The sequence below is a fragment of the Erigeron canadensis genome, chromosome 5, assembly GCF_010389155.1.
Source record: "Erigeron canadensis isolate Cc75 chromosome 5, C_canadensis_v1, whole genome shotgun sequence".
Taxonomy (NCBI): domain Eukaryota; kingdom Viridiplantae; phylum Streptophyta; class Magnoliopsida; order Asterales; family Asteraceae; genus Erigeron; species Erigeron canadensis.
In genome coordinates, this window is record NC_057765.1 from 5,908,004 (window position 1) to 5,923,006 (window position 15,003).

Below are 15,003 nucleotides of genomic sequence, written 5' to 3' on the forward strand. Positions count from 1 at the left end.
TAATACTCACTTCTTCCTCACTTCTTCCACTATTCATTTTATTATTTTATTATTTCATTTTCTTTTACAAAAAATAAATAAAAACACATTTTATTATTAAAACAAACACATTACATTTATTATAAAATTAAATATTACACTAAAAAACATAAAATAAAATAAATTTTGAAGAACGACATTATTAGGAAATTATAAAGTAGACATCAACGTTGACGGCCGTGTTCCGGGAGGTTCCAAACATGTTCGATTAGAGCATTGCGGAGTTGATGGTGAGCCGTTCTATCGCGCAGCTCCCCGTACATACGAAGCTGCGTTGAACACCTTTCAGTCCATGTACGGGTTGGGAGTGTAGTATTAGCTATCAACTCTTCTTCAAACTCTGTAATTGCACGCCCGTTATCTTCAACGATCATATTGTGCAGAATCACACAACATAACATGATCCGTTTAATTTTGTTGGTACTGTATGGCCGCGCAGGACGTGCAATAATCTTCCAACGACCTTGAAGAACCCCAAATGCACGCTCGACATCCTTTCTTGCAGCTTCTTGGTATCTTTTGAACTTGGTGGTTTTCGGCTCCATCGGGCACTTGAATGACATAACAAGAGTAGCCCATTCTGGATAAATACCATCTGCTAGGTAATATCCCTTTGTAAACTGCTCCCCATTAACCGAAAACTCTACTTTAGGAGCCCTGTCTTGTAGCAAATCGTCGAACAACTCTGACTCGTTGATGTCGCTGTTCGAACCAGCAGGACCAAAGTAGGCATGCCAGATCCACAAATCATATGAAGCAACCGCTTCAAGCATGATTGTTGGATGTCCCTTGTCGCCTCAGGTGTACTGCCCTTGCCATGCCACTGGACAGTTCCTCCAACCCCAATGCATGCAATCTATGCTACCAAGCATTCCCGGAAAACCATGAACCTGCTCATGTTTGGCAGTTAACCATTCGATATCTGCTTTCGTTGGCCTTCTCAAGTACTCTTGTTGATACAGGTGTATCACACATTTGCAGAAAGCGTCTAAACACTGGTAGCCCGTATCTTGAGTCATCAGCAAGTACTCATCTAAAGCATCAGCCTTATAGCTATACGCTAACTGGCGTATAGCAGAAGTACATTTTTGGAAAATGTTGAAACCGGGACGACCACTAGCATCTGTCGCGCCTTTGTGGAAGAACTGAAAGTGTTTCGGTAGCGGTTCGCTGCTTTCAAAGGAGTTTATGTCTCGCACTATGCGCAGAAACATTTCTTTTCGCATTCGGAACCTTCTACAAAACATATCAGGTGGGTAAGTGCAGTTAGGCGCAAAGTAATGATCGTAAAAAAGCTTTGCGGCACCCACGTGATCTCGCGAGATCACCATTCTAGTAAACTTGGGTGTTGAAGAACTTGACGCTTCTTGGTGTTAGTTTTCTTCTTCTTCAAAGATAACGTTAAGACACGCACCTATGGCTTGGTGATTGAAAACAACATTCATTTGCGTAACAGCATTATTGAGTACTTCGTAATAGTTTGATTCGTAAACGTCACTAGAGGCCGATGATGATGAACTAGACATTTTTGGTAGTAGAGTGTGATGGAAATGCTTTAAAAGTTATAAGAATGGATATGTTTAGATTGTTGTGTTTTGAAATGGTAATGTAAATGAGGTTTAAATAGGAGTAAGAAAATAATAAAATAAAAAAAGAACAAACAAATTTGAACCAACTAGTCGTTGGATTCAAATTTTTAAACAAAAAATATTTTTTTTTTATTTATGCAACGGATAACCACAATCGGGACCCACACCCACCAATGCCATACGTCTAGATCTAGAAGAAACACACAAGACGCGGGCCAAGACGCCGTCATGCTTATAGCAGCGGCACCGTAACACGCGACGGACGCGGGGAGGACGTCCTATAAGAACCGGCCTAACAAACGAAACACAAAGAAATTGAAAATTGAAAGGGTATGTTTACGGTGTCAATTTTTTAAGAGTTGACGAGCAAACCTAAGTGGCCTATAGGGAACCCTCTAAAATTTGGACTTTAAGTGTTAATTTACTTAAATTGATGATATAAAATGTAATTACTATTTTTCATAACTGTTACTCGTACAATGTTATATTTTATCAGCATATTATTGTGTAGATTAATTACAGTAATATTTATGAGTAGTAATTTAAATCCAAATTGTCCTCCCTCCGTCCCAATTTAAATGTCCTATTTTGACTTTTGAAGTCTTTCTTTCGTAACTTTGACCGTAAATTGTTTCATGTGTGTTAAGCCATAATTGATATAAAATATATGAATAGATTGAGCTTTGGGTGTACTTTTCATTGATATAACTTTCATTAAGTATTATATTATACAAATAAAAATACTTAAAGTCAAAGTTAGAGAAGAAAGACTCAACAAGTCAAATGTGGACACTTAAATTAGGACGGAGGGAGTAATTATCTGTTATTATGAATTATTATTATGACATTAGTTAAATACCAAATGCAAATTGTCAACACTCCATCTCCTCAACAAATCAAATTAATTTCCTTTAGTATCCAAGAAATTGACTTTACCTTTTTGTTAATATTATTTTCTTAGATCTTCTCTAACTTTTCTAGCTAGAAAAAAGAGAGTATATATATATTTGTGTGTGTGAAAATTAGCTAAGTGAAGATATGGCAACAATCTTACATATTTCTAAAAGAAGTTGTTAAGAATTTTGTATTTTCAGTAACAATTAAAATCTGATGACATCAAAAGTTTTAATTAATCACAAGCTTAGTTTTTAAACAGAGAGAATTTTTTATTCATGTTCACCACAAACTTAATATGTAGAATATTTTATATAAATAAATACAAAATTATTTCTAGAACTTTTCGTCTTATGTGTCATGACAACATTTTCTCTTAAGTTATTTTCTATGACATAATTAATTTTTTTTATTTTCAAAAAACTATTTTTTATATTAAGCCCTATGTTATCTCTTTTTTACATATTATTTTTGTAACCTTATTTTTTAAAAAGTTAATATGAAAAAACATTTTCTCTTAAGCTATTTTTACAAATTTATAATGTCATAATTACTTTACTTTATTTTCAAAAAACCATTTTTTTTATATTAGGGCCTATGTTATCTCTTTTTTTCATATATTAGTTTTGTAACCTTATTTTTTTAAAAATTAATATGAAAAATGATTGATTGTATAGCTCTTTATTTTTAATTCTATATCTACCATTGATTTATGATAGTTAGTTTTAGTTTTTATTACCTAATCGGTTTATGAATATGTTGTTATCTTCATATCAAAAATTATAATGTATCGACAACAAATTACATACAACAACAATAACAACAACGGTACTCCGTCCGGTTGGGGGAGTTAGAATATAGGCAGCCTTACCCCTACACAAAGGTAAAGAGACTTCTTCCAGAAGGATCTCCGTCCAAAAAGAGACAAAGGATAGAGAGTGTAAAAAGTTTAGTAATCATACATGTCGGTCGAGTATCGTCTGACTACATTACAATTAGCGAAGAATAGCAAACATCATATAACACACTTTAGAGTAAAATGGACAATACATAGCAAAAAGGACATTTAAACCTATTAAACGTCAACCTGCAAATGTAATAAACATGTCCATGTGCATACAACCAAGTAAGGATCCAACAATTACGAGCGGTATGTGCAGGAACTCCCCTAAATCCCCTCCCAGCAAGTCAAAGAAGCAAATAGGGTTGAACCAGATATACATAGAACTCTCTTAAATTACATACATAAGTCTATTTATTTTTTGGTTTTTACTTTTTAATTATACGGCATGGGTTGAACCCGGGTTGATTAGCTAGTTTTATATGAAATATGTATTCCACTATCTTTAAAAAAATCTTTAATTTTTTTTCCTTTACAGATTATAGATCATTGGTTAGCCTAAAAATGAGTGTTTTTTGCTGATTAGCCTTATTTTCTTTGAAATGAAATATTTGCTACAATTAGATAAATAGTTGTTGTCATTTTAGTACAAATCAAGTTGCTCTATGGTGGACATTGGGTGAAGTCAAATGGCAAGTGACAAGTTTGACTTTATTGGATTCACAAGTCAAAATAGAGTATTAGGTATGAAGGTTTTGGGCATATTATCGGATTCTTTTTGTTATATTTTTCAATTCTTGGATATCCATATCCATATAACATATATATAATACTATCGTCTTTTTAGCAAAAATAATATGATGAATGAGGTCATGCTTATTGACCCTTTTAAGTTTTGTTTGTTTGTTCCTAGCGAAACTTCATTATACAACTTATAATAGGTTCCTTAAAAAGAAAAAGTCAATATCAGGGTACAAAATAAATATTGTATCATAAAAAATATCATGAACTATATTGGTTTAGACTTTGGTAATGCATATTGGAACATTAACTCTCTAATGTGCAATCTCTTTATCGTTAGTAAGGATATGACTTCTCTTACACCCTCGATACTCTTCATAATAGGAGAATCGGTAGGTGTTGTTAATTGTGATTGCTTGCAACCAGGCAAATAGTAGTCAAGAAATGATCACGCAATCCAAGTTGAAAAATTAGAAGAAAAACTATATGCTTCATGGCCACATAAGTTCACTTATGATGACTTCGGACTACCCACAAACAGGTGGCCGCCATGAAATTAGTTGGCCCGCGAAGCGAATCAAATACTCAAGTTCAACACAAAAAAAAATGATCACGCAAAAGTTTAATAAAATACATATATGTTATGTACCTCTTAATAAGTTTGTCAATACTTAGCATACTTAATTGTTGTTTGTTTAACCTCTTCAAGGTTAAGCATGTACCGTTCACACGCACACATACATACGTGTGTGTTCGCTCAAAATTCTATTTGACAATCATAAAAATCATATCATATCATATAAAAATAATAATATAACAGAATAGAAAATGATGTAGTATGTGTGACAATGACAACCCAAACAAAGCTACAAGTTTTATGAAACCGGAAAATACGCTGAAACTCGTTTCGTTAATTAATCTAGGAAAGTTTTTCATGTTTGTCGTGGTCAGGAGTCCCAAAGTCTATGGTTTCAAAGTCATCAAATATAATGTTACTTTAATATATATTATTTACTACTACAACATAATATGTATTTAACCAAATAGTGAGATAACATACTGTTGCACTAAATATTTAAGAAGAAAAATAATCATACTGTAAAACGATATCATAACAGAACAATATTTAATCAAATATATAAGAAACATCGATAGTTACGAATAGATAACTTTCATTACCATATTTGGCGATCTGTTAGTACCATGTCACACCTTAAAGAACTGAAAGTAATTTTGATTGTGCATAAATCACGCCTCTTACAGGAAACATGTAACTACAGGCTCAATCTTATTCCAATTCAATACTATACTAAGCATTGTTGATTGTAACTACGCATTGGTTTTTCAATCTATACATCTTTGTTTCTTCTATAACGGACTACGTTAGACCAACAATCAAATGTAGTTGACAAAAGTAACTAAAACAGCAGGAAGCACCCGTCACGTTAGCAATTTAAATAATGGATAAAGTTTTAACAAATTACATTTTATCTCTTGCAAAACATATCTAGATTTAAAACGAATTAAAACATACATTGCAATTGACATACAATTACAAAACAGTTTTTTTTCCTGTGTCCCCCCAAAAAAGAGGAGTGAAGTCTATAGAGGGATGTAATGTGAGAATTATGCGATCTAAATTGATCATCATCATCATCTATGTTTTACACGGAGATGCTAAATATATTATTGCCTGCTAAAACAATAGACAATAATAATTGCGTCCCGTGGGTTATTATATACAGATGCACTCCTTTACGGGCTGCAACCACTCTCGAGTCTCAACCTGCAAGATTCCATGTCCACTATTGTCCATGGCGACCACTTTGGAACTACTCAATGAGTAATCCATGTCCTTGGTAATATTGGATCAATCCAATACGGTGCAGACAATCTCATTTTACGTTGATGGCTGCAGCCATAGTTCTCAGTTTCTGTGAAATTTCTGAAAACGACGGTCTTTCTGCAGGATCAGCAGACCAACAACTTCCCATTAAAGCTTTCCATTCGGGATCACACCAGGTTGGGATTGTTGGACGTAACGAGTTGTTCACAATTCCTCCTACATGACACATCATATCATGTTCAAACTTTTGTTTTTAACTAGTAGCAGGAAATCTACTCAGCTTTTTTTCCCAAATGTGGAGTATATGAAATGAGAGCCTGCTTTATATATAGTATTATTACAAGTATATTCATTGTTCAATATCTTGTGTTGTTGCTAAAGATTATGTGACATACTATTGTCATGTAACTATGTAAGACTCGTTTGTGCATAATATCATATACCTCAATGGTAGAAGTAGCAAAAGGGAGGTCGGGTGGGGTTAAGTAACATGGCAATATGGGTGCTCTTCGTATGGTTAGGAGTTGAACAGACCAGTACCACTTTTTGTAGATTAGCTTTACTTATTTTATAAATGGTTTAAGAGTGAAATATGATTACAAATTTACAAAAGACACAGTGAGATAACAATCTAAATATTGAACAAAATGATTTAGCAGGTTTCTGCAGAGAAAAATAGAGTTTGGGTGTCTTTCAACCTATTTCTGCAGAATGCCAGAAGCTAATTATTTTTTCTTATTATATCTGCTTGTCCCATTAGATATAAAACACAATCCCACATGTGCCATTAAAAGTACATGGGTTGATATTGCTATATGTACATGATGTTTGTTGTACACGACATACAAATGAGACGACACTTGATAGAACCTAAAGTTGCCTATTCACTTAAATCAGGGCTGCTCAGGTTTCATTACCTTTAAGCATTAGGCTTGGAAACTAGCATATTATATTTGATCTCCTTATCTTTAAACTTTACTCCCTAATATGCAATCACAATATCCTAAACAATATATACTTCCCTTAATAGCTTTGGACAATTTTATCAATAAAAGTAACATCATAAACTAATATGAATTAGGACATACCAATTATGGAAGCACAATGCATATCTCCATAAGGTTCATCTCCGGTAAGCAATTCCCACATTACTATCCCGAATGAGTAAACGTCAATCTAGATTTAAACATTAAAAGATATATGGTATTGTAAGAACAATAATTGCGAAGGAAAACCTACCAGGTAAGGGAATTTTCTTTATAATTTAATGCTTGGTGATTTACCTTTTCTGTTACCATGTGACTTTTGCCACTAAGCAGCTCAGGTGCCATCCAAGGCAACGTTCCTCGAACACCTCCAGACACCAAAGTGTGTTGCTTTACCTTTGATAGGCCAAGATCTCCTATCTAAAAGGAGCACACATATATTAAGCTCAACAAAAGCCTCAAAGCAAACATAGAAACGAAAGTAAAGTAACTGTAAGTAGCAAAATGGGCCGGATCAGGCTAGTTGGATATCGAAGTAACATGCAAAACAGGTGCCGATCCAAACTAGTAATTATATATGCAGGTTTAGATGGGTCTGGTTGGATGTGCTAACCAGACAGCAAATTGTTCATTTTTTTATCTTTGTGAACAACAAATGCATTAAATATGCCGCTTTAACAAAGTACAAAAAACAATAATAACTTTTTTTAAATGAAAGGTTTGGGACATTCCAAGTACTTAAAACACTTCATTGAACATTTGACCCATTCCATTTTTAGCTAATGTCTTTATATTTTGCCCATTTGACCTGCTATTACCAACAAAATACAACCGATTTACATACAAATGGGAGATTGTTGCCACAAAAGTGAACACTCACGCACCACATACCTTGCAAATTGGTCGATGTGGATCTCTCATATTGACTAGTAGGTTCTCACATTTAAGATCAAAATGAACAATATTCTTTCCATGCAGATATTCCATTCCAAAAGAAGCATCCATAGCAATAATAAGTCTCTTACGCCGATCAATAGTTCTGACACCATATCAATCCCATAATAAATGCAATGTTTCATAGGACACAGGTTGATAGAAAATTTATTAATGCCACTGAGCCAAATGTCTTGTAAATCAAAATCAATGATATCAATGTTTTCCAATGACTATAAAGTATATACTAAAACTTTGCCAAAGAGATCTTGCCCTTATTTTGAGGATCTTGGCAAGTAAGATTCAAAAAGTGTAAATACAAAACATGTTTTTTAGATAGTAAGAAGCTTGGGGCAAATTGAGAACAGAAAAATTGACAAAAGATCAAATAAAACTGATACCTGTCTTTTTTCTGTAAGAACTGCTTTAGAGATCCATTAACCATGAACTCTGTTACAGTTGCCAATGAGCCATCCGGTCCATCTCGGACTATACCATAGAAAGAGACAACATTTGGGTGGTGCAATGAGCTTAATATCAATGCCTCCTTCCAGAAATCAGCAATCTACACATAAATAGATGTACAAATGATTAAGAAGAGGGACTTGCAGAAATCTTCTAATTGCTGAGTGAATAGATCCAGCAACACTAAATTACTGATACGACTAAAGAGTAACTGAAGAGTATCAGTTATAGAAAGTTGAGAAAATTTGAAGAGTTGCGGGGAAAAAATGGCCCTCTTTAATTAACGTAACATTCGTCTTAAATATTAATAATTCTTCAGATATTAACAAGATAGTGCATAAGACTGATGATTACTAGCTGTTCCCATTTCCTCATATTGAGCTTTGGACTGTTAAGACATAACTTGCTATAATAAACAGCTTACTCTGAGCAAAATCAATAGCAAAAATGAGCCACTATCTCTTACGCGTCAAGTTAGGCTGACCAAAAACATTAATTGTCAAGTTCTCTTGTTACCTATTAACCCAATTAATATGATTACAAATGCTAAATTGTCATAACGATAATGTAATTTGATCAAACAATGCAAATTAATATACTCCATTCATTAAAAGTACATGGTGGTCAACTTCGACTCTTTTGCTGATTTTAGTAATTTGACACCTTAGACATAAACCACAACCAATTAAAACCATTCATAAGTAAATGAGTCGGAATTCCCACTGCAAAAAAAATAAAAACATTTTAGAAATGATGAGCAGAAGCTAGGATGTTTCTATCATGTGTGGACACCTGCTATGGGGTTGTAGTTCTTCGAGATGATAACAGATGTTCTATGTTAGATCTTAGATATGTTATTACAACTTTGTTTTTATCTGCAAGTGAATCCATCATTGAACAACTTAACTAAAAAATAGACCCAAAAAACTAATAAAAGAACAGACAGGTAGGGTAAAAAAAACCACAGTTATCTTCCTAGGTGTATATTTTCTTGCACCGCTTTCATCAAGAGGTGGCAGAACGGACAGGTAGGGTAACCAGTCAAATATGGCAATTTTTATATGGGCTCACTCAGGTCGGATGACCCACTAACACCTTTTGTCCATCAAACTTATCTAAGTTTTCATAGAAGAGATTTAAGTAACCTGATTTATTTCAATTTTAGGTAAAGAAAGCGGAATTGCCAGTCCTAAATTTTTAGGTGCAGAAAAACTTTATAGCCTCAAGGTCTTCACCCAAGGGAGAAAGAATAACCACAACTCTTTTAACCTTTTTAAGAAGAATCTAATAGATATTGACAGTTTATAGAGGACACTAAAGCACTTTATAGCTCATACATTCCTTAAAATCTGATATACTAGAAAACCTGACACCTCTCCCATATAAAACCCAACATCATAGTGAGATGATTATAAGTAGTCATCTTTAACTTCACTAAAAAATAAAGATTAAAAACAAAAAGTTGCAGGTAGTGACCATGGGAGCTCAAGATAGATAAAGAAAGCAGAACTCAGAAGTTGTAGCAGATTAATGTAAACAGAGCTACATATACTTCTAAATCTTGGCACAATTTCATTTCCTGATATTCAAACAGTTGCAAATACATGAAAAGACAGTTCTGTTAGGACCTAGAAGAAGTTAAAAGGATCTTATCCATTGTGTACAGGTTACAGAAATTTTTGCAAGAAATTAATGGTATTTATGACTGGAGAACAAAAATTTGACTAGTGTTAACTTATGTTTAACTAGTTGTCAAAATTTTAGTCAGGAAAGAGAACTCAGCTAATGATAAAGCGAGTAAAACAATAGCTATAATCACACTATGCTGTTACGAGAAACAGGTCATACTCAATGGAATGTGTCGCAAGATAACAAAGAGTTTATAATTAGAAACAGCTCATATTAAAAACGCATGCTTCATATTAAAAGCTAGATGTAATTTTTGTGGTAAATCAAACTTGCAATCTCTCACCAAGTATGGAAGTAGACACTCACTAATGTATATTTTAGAGAGGAAAATATGGAAGTAGACCCTCACTAATGTATATTTTAGAAAGGAAAAGAAAAGCTTAAATAGCAGCTATACTGAGCATTTGAATCATAAGAAACTATGATGATCATAACAACCGATCTTACCTGTTGTACAATCTAACCGCACTAAATTAACAAAAGTGAACTTTGAAGGGAGTCAAAGATATATATTACTCTACATATTTCCACATACTAATCACTACAAAAGAGGCAAATGTATAAACTAGATTCACGTGTTACATAGAGAGCAAATGTATAAACTAACAAGCAAATATTAACTAGTTAAGCAAAATGACCAAAAGTGGAGTATCAATTAACATACCAAACGTTCTCTTTCAGATGGCCTCCCAGCAAAGCAGCTGGCTTTAATTCTTTTTATTGCCACATCTGAGCCCTTCCATTTCCCATGATAAACAGCTCCATAGGTACCAGATCCTAACTCCCGTATTTCCTCCAGATCATCATTCTTTATAGTCTACGGAAAAGCATTAATCAAGATATATATAAATCATTTGTTTGTAAGTTGAGAATTAAATAATATATATATATATATAGGTTTTGGTTCAAATAAAAGAAGTATTAAAGTAAAACAAATAATACAATCCTTTTCTATGAACTGAAAACTGTTGTGCATCATGAAAATCATTGTGCATCAGTTGTATCATGATCCAATCAATGGTCAAGATTTATATCCTATTTGCTTTATTAGTTTACTTTAATACTTATTTTACAATAACTGGCCCCTATATATATAGAGAGATAGATTTAAACCTGCAAACCACGAGAAATAGCTTCCTCCTCTGCCTTTGTTGGTTCGATCTTTGTATTATTTTTGGTCTCACTGTCAGAATCCAACTCCAAATCCGCAGAGGGGTCCTAGAAAACAAATAAACAAATCTAAGTAAATAAAGAGCATGGGCAGAAAAAACGGAAGCTCACTTAACCCGATGTGAAAAACCTTTTTTTTCACTTTTAGTAAATAATTAATACAATGATATGATATGATTCAAAAACACTTTTTTTATAACAAAACTCAAACTTTGTTATTAAAGCGATTTAGGAGGTTGTGTGCCTCAAAAAAAAATACTTCACACAAATGGATAATTGACCCATTATCGGCCTCCTGCCGACAACCAGTTTGACACATTCCTTTTATAGCTGGAAATACTAACGAGCCCATTAAACCAGTTTCAAATAACCCAAATGGACCCACTCAGAAGTTAGTACCCTTTACTCACCACTACATCTAATTCCTGTGCAGTTCCTTCATTAACTTTACGATCAATCACAGCAGAAGAAGCTGCAATTTCTTGAGTTTCATCTTTCACCTCCTTAGCATCTTCTGCAATCTTTACAGATCTAACACGTTGAGGCATATGAGTCAACCCCTCAATTGCAAGTTCCTCGTTTTTCAGAACAGGAGCATTTTCTTGATCAGAGTTCACAGCTCCAACAATTTGTACCGTAGCTGAAATCATATTTTCTCTATCAAAACCATCTTTTCTGCTACTGGAATTATTCACTCCATCTGTATTCAAGCTGTTGGAAAGCACAATATCATCAACCAAAGCAGGTGCTGAATCAGACCTTGTGGCTGGTTCTATAGGAATCAAACAGTTCGGCAAGTCAGGAGTAGATTGGACTGGTTCTAAAGTTGATTGAGCACCTTCAGGGGAAAATTGGATTGGGTCGGGAGTTAATTGAGCTGAGTCAGACGTAAGTTGAATGGGTTTAGGAGAAAATCGAACTGGATCGGGATTAGGTTCGACAGATTCAGGCATAAATAGCACAGGTGCAGGAATGAACTGGACGGGTTCAGTTGGTAACTGATGCTGATTCGGACTTTCCACCCCGACTGGAAATCTAGGACTGGAATCCATTGTAGTCCTAACATACCCTAGGTTATACGTACCGTTTTCTTGCAGTGGGACACCCGATGCTTCATAAGATGGATGACCATGTATTGGACTCTGACCATTTCTCCATAAAGCATTTGCAGGCAGATGACCATGCGATGGTGCCGCATGGTACATATTTTCGGCCCCATAAGCATTAGAAAAACTCGTAGCAACACCCTGATCATGAAACATCTCGTTGCCAAAATCAGGGCCATGACGAATATAGCGTGGGCGATCATCATGATAAACATAATGTGATGTCACGTGACTTCCATCCGGATATGCACTCTGCCCAATATTCATATTCATACCATTCCCATCTACAACATAATGATCATTAAATCTCGGTGGGTTATGTAATCTAGGTTCCTCAACTCGCGGGCTTGACTGATGCATCATCCATCCTCTTTCATGCGGATGAGTCTCATTATAATAAGTTCTAGGAGAGCATTCAACACACGGATTAGAACCATTCCCAACGTTAGAACCTTGAAGTATATTACCCGGAAACCCCGCCTTCTCACCTTGCGTCGGTGGTAACCAAACAACATTCTCGGGTAATGGAGACTGTTGCTGGTCATACTGCGGTTGATGCCCAACATGCTGCTGCTGCTGTTGCTGCTGTCTAAAATAATCATCTGAAGGACTATGATAACGTGAAGATGAAGAAGGTGAATTCAGAAAGTCATTACCATGATGCCTAGGAGAATAATATGCAGGACTCCACGGTGACTCCATTTCACTATAACGTTGACTAAACGACTGTTGGTGAGGTATTCTCACATTCTGCAAGTTAACTGGAGACATGGGTATCTCAAAATTCCTCGGGTTATAACCATTACTACCCGTATTACCATTCCCATCCAAACTCAACTGACTATAATACTGTTCAAGTAACCCGTCATCTAAACCCAAACCCGGTTTCCCAAACTCGGGAGAATCATTATGACTATTCAACGCATCAACATACCGTCTCTCATTATCCCTCTCGTCAAAATGCACAACCAAGTTATCATCTTGATCACCACTCGAGAACAAAAATATCCTAAGACGAGTAAACCCATCACCCGACCCCAACTTCTCATACTCTTCCATCATATTCGTAACATCGTCATCGTTCACGACGGAAACCAACGCGTCGAGATCCTCATCGGGTTGTTGATATTTCAAAACACACACATCCTCAAACAATTCTTTCATCTTAATCATAAGTTGTTCATAACCTATATCTTTCGGGACATTAACGATCCGCGTCTCACCGCCTACGTATCTAAGTTTTCCGTCTAAAGGTCGAGGTAATATACTACCATTAAAACTACATAAAAACTTTAACCTAGGTTGTTGTTCCTCATTCGATTTCGAACTACGAACCGAATTCGGACTATCCATTTATTTATTCCTACTAAAAAATGCCCAAACCCTAACCCTAACCCTAATACGTATTACAACAATTATTATAATTATAATTATACATAATAATAAATAATATTAACAATATTAAGAAAAAAAAAAGTAAATTAAAATGAAACGCTTAACTTGAATATAATTAATTCAATTTGATCTGAATCTGTGTGGTGTGAAATTGGAAAGATAAGATGATGGGAATTGAAATTATTTTATTTTTTTATATATATGTATATTTTTATATATATATATATAAGAAATGAAAATAATAATAATAATAATAATGTGATTGATTTTTGTAAATAAAGATATAATAAATTAAGGGGGGAATTTTGATGAGATTTGATTTGTAATCAGTGATTGTAATTTGAGAGATTAATTAAATAATTAGGAGAGAGTGGTGAGGGATTAGGGCCACACGGTGGACATCGGATTCTTTCTTTTGATTTTGAGTTGATATGAAAAAAGGAAAAATTGTGATGAAGGCATCAATATTTATATCTGTTGGATATTCGTTGGATTTGATTTACAAGAGCATGAAAAGAACATAAACTTTTTTCTTAACAACTAGGTATTGTTGAACTCGAACTTTGATGAATTTTCTTAATTCAAATACTTACTAAGGTAGGTAGGAGAGAGTAGGAGTCGGGTAAGGGGTTGGGTACGTGAAACCCAATCGGGTACACCACCCCCACCTATCGGGTAAACATCGGCTAACAAGAATCGGGTATGAATTTGAGCTAAGTAATCGAGCTTGGGTTCAAAATTGTAACATTACACAGCGTGGGTCCCCCCCCCCCTCAACTGCTACCTTGACCAGATTTTTTTTCCCTCCTTTCCTTCTTCTTATATATATATATATATATATATGTATGTATGTATGTATATACCTATATGTATATATTTGTTCTTCACCATTTCTTCTTCTTCACCACCATGGAACCACCAAGAGGTAACAAACGAAACCCACCACCGAATCGTCATCAACCACCACCACCACTGAATTGGCAACCACCACCGAATCATCATCAACCACCACCACCACCGAATCGGCAACCACCACCGAATCCACCACCGAATCGGTACTATACACCACCACCACCATCGACTCACTACTCCCAAACACACCAACAACAATACTATACACCACAACTTACTAATCTAGCCTACGGCTACAACATGGGTCTACCGCCAATCGTCATCGAACCACACCACATTATACTTGCACAATCGAGCGACTTTGGTGCTTTTGATAATCTCGCCACTGACGATGTTGTACCTGAAACTCCAAATCCAACTCCATCCACAACTCCAACCGGTTTGAATATACATATAT

At 34.9% G+C, this 15,003-nt stretch overlaps 3 protein-coding genes across 3 annotated transcripts; all 3 read right to left on the reverse strand.

The window, feature by feature from the left end:
• Window positions 1–203: 203 nt before the first annotated feature.
• LOC122601079 lies at window positions 204–812 on the reverse strand. Its single transcript, XM_043773851.1, has one exon. The coding sequence runs from the start codon at window positions 810–812 to the stop codon at window positions 204–206; it is 609 nt and encodes a 202-aa protein (XP_043629786.1).
• Window positions 813–836: 24 nt separating this feature from the next.
• On the reverse strand, window positions 837–1,370 carry LOC122601080. Its single transcript, XM_043773852.1, has one exon. The coding sequence runs from the start codon at window positions 1,368–1,370 to the stop codon at window positions 837–839; it is 534 nt and encodes a 177-aa protein (XP_043629787.1).
• Window positions 1,371–5,616: 4,246 nt separating this feature from the next.
• Window positions 5,617–13,683, reverse strand: LOC122600051. Its single transcript, XM_043772701.1, has 8 exons — window positions 11,604–13,683; window positions 11,137–11,241; window positions 10,688–10,840; window positions 8,271–8,434; window positions 7,828–7,975; window positions 7,234–7,356; window positions 7,039–7,126; window positions 5,617–6,166 (listed from the first exon to the last, which is right to left on the reverse strand). Exons 1-8 carry the CDS (start codon window positions 13,650–13,652, stop codon window positions 6,000–6,002), a joined length of 2,997 nt encoding a protein of 998 aa, XP_043628636.1. The 5' UTR covers window positions 13,653–13,683; the 3' UTR covers window positions 5,617–5,999.
• Between the last annotated feature and the right edge of the window lie 1,320 nt (window positions 13,684–15,003).

Excerpts from the sequence above, each read along its gene's own strand:
- LOC122601079 (XM_043773851.1), bottom strand. The coding sequence starts at position 812 with ATGCTTGAAGCGGTTGCTTCATATGATTTGTGGATCTGGCATGCCTAC.
- LOC122601080 (XM_043773852.1), bottom strand. The coding sequence starts at position 1,370 with ATGGTGATCTCGCGAGATCACGTGGGTGCCGCAAAGCTTTTTTACGAT.
- LOC122600051 (XM_043772701.1), bottom strand. The coding sequence starts at position 13,652 with ATGGATAGTCCGAATTCGGTTCGTAGTTCGAAATCGAATGAGGAACAA. Across the intron at positions 7,357-7,827 it reads CACATCGACCAATTTGCAAG|ATAGGAGATCTTGGCCTATC; the intron begins GTATGTGGTGCG and ends TGCTCCTTTTAG. Across the intron at positions 7,127-7,233 it reads GTCACATGGTAACAGAAAAG|ATTGACGTTTACTCATTCGG; the intron begins GTAAATCACCAA and ends GTTTAAATCTAG.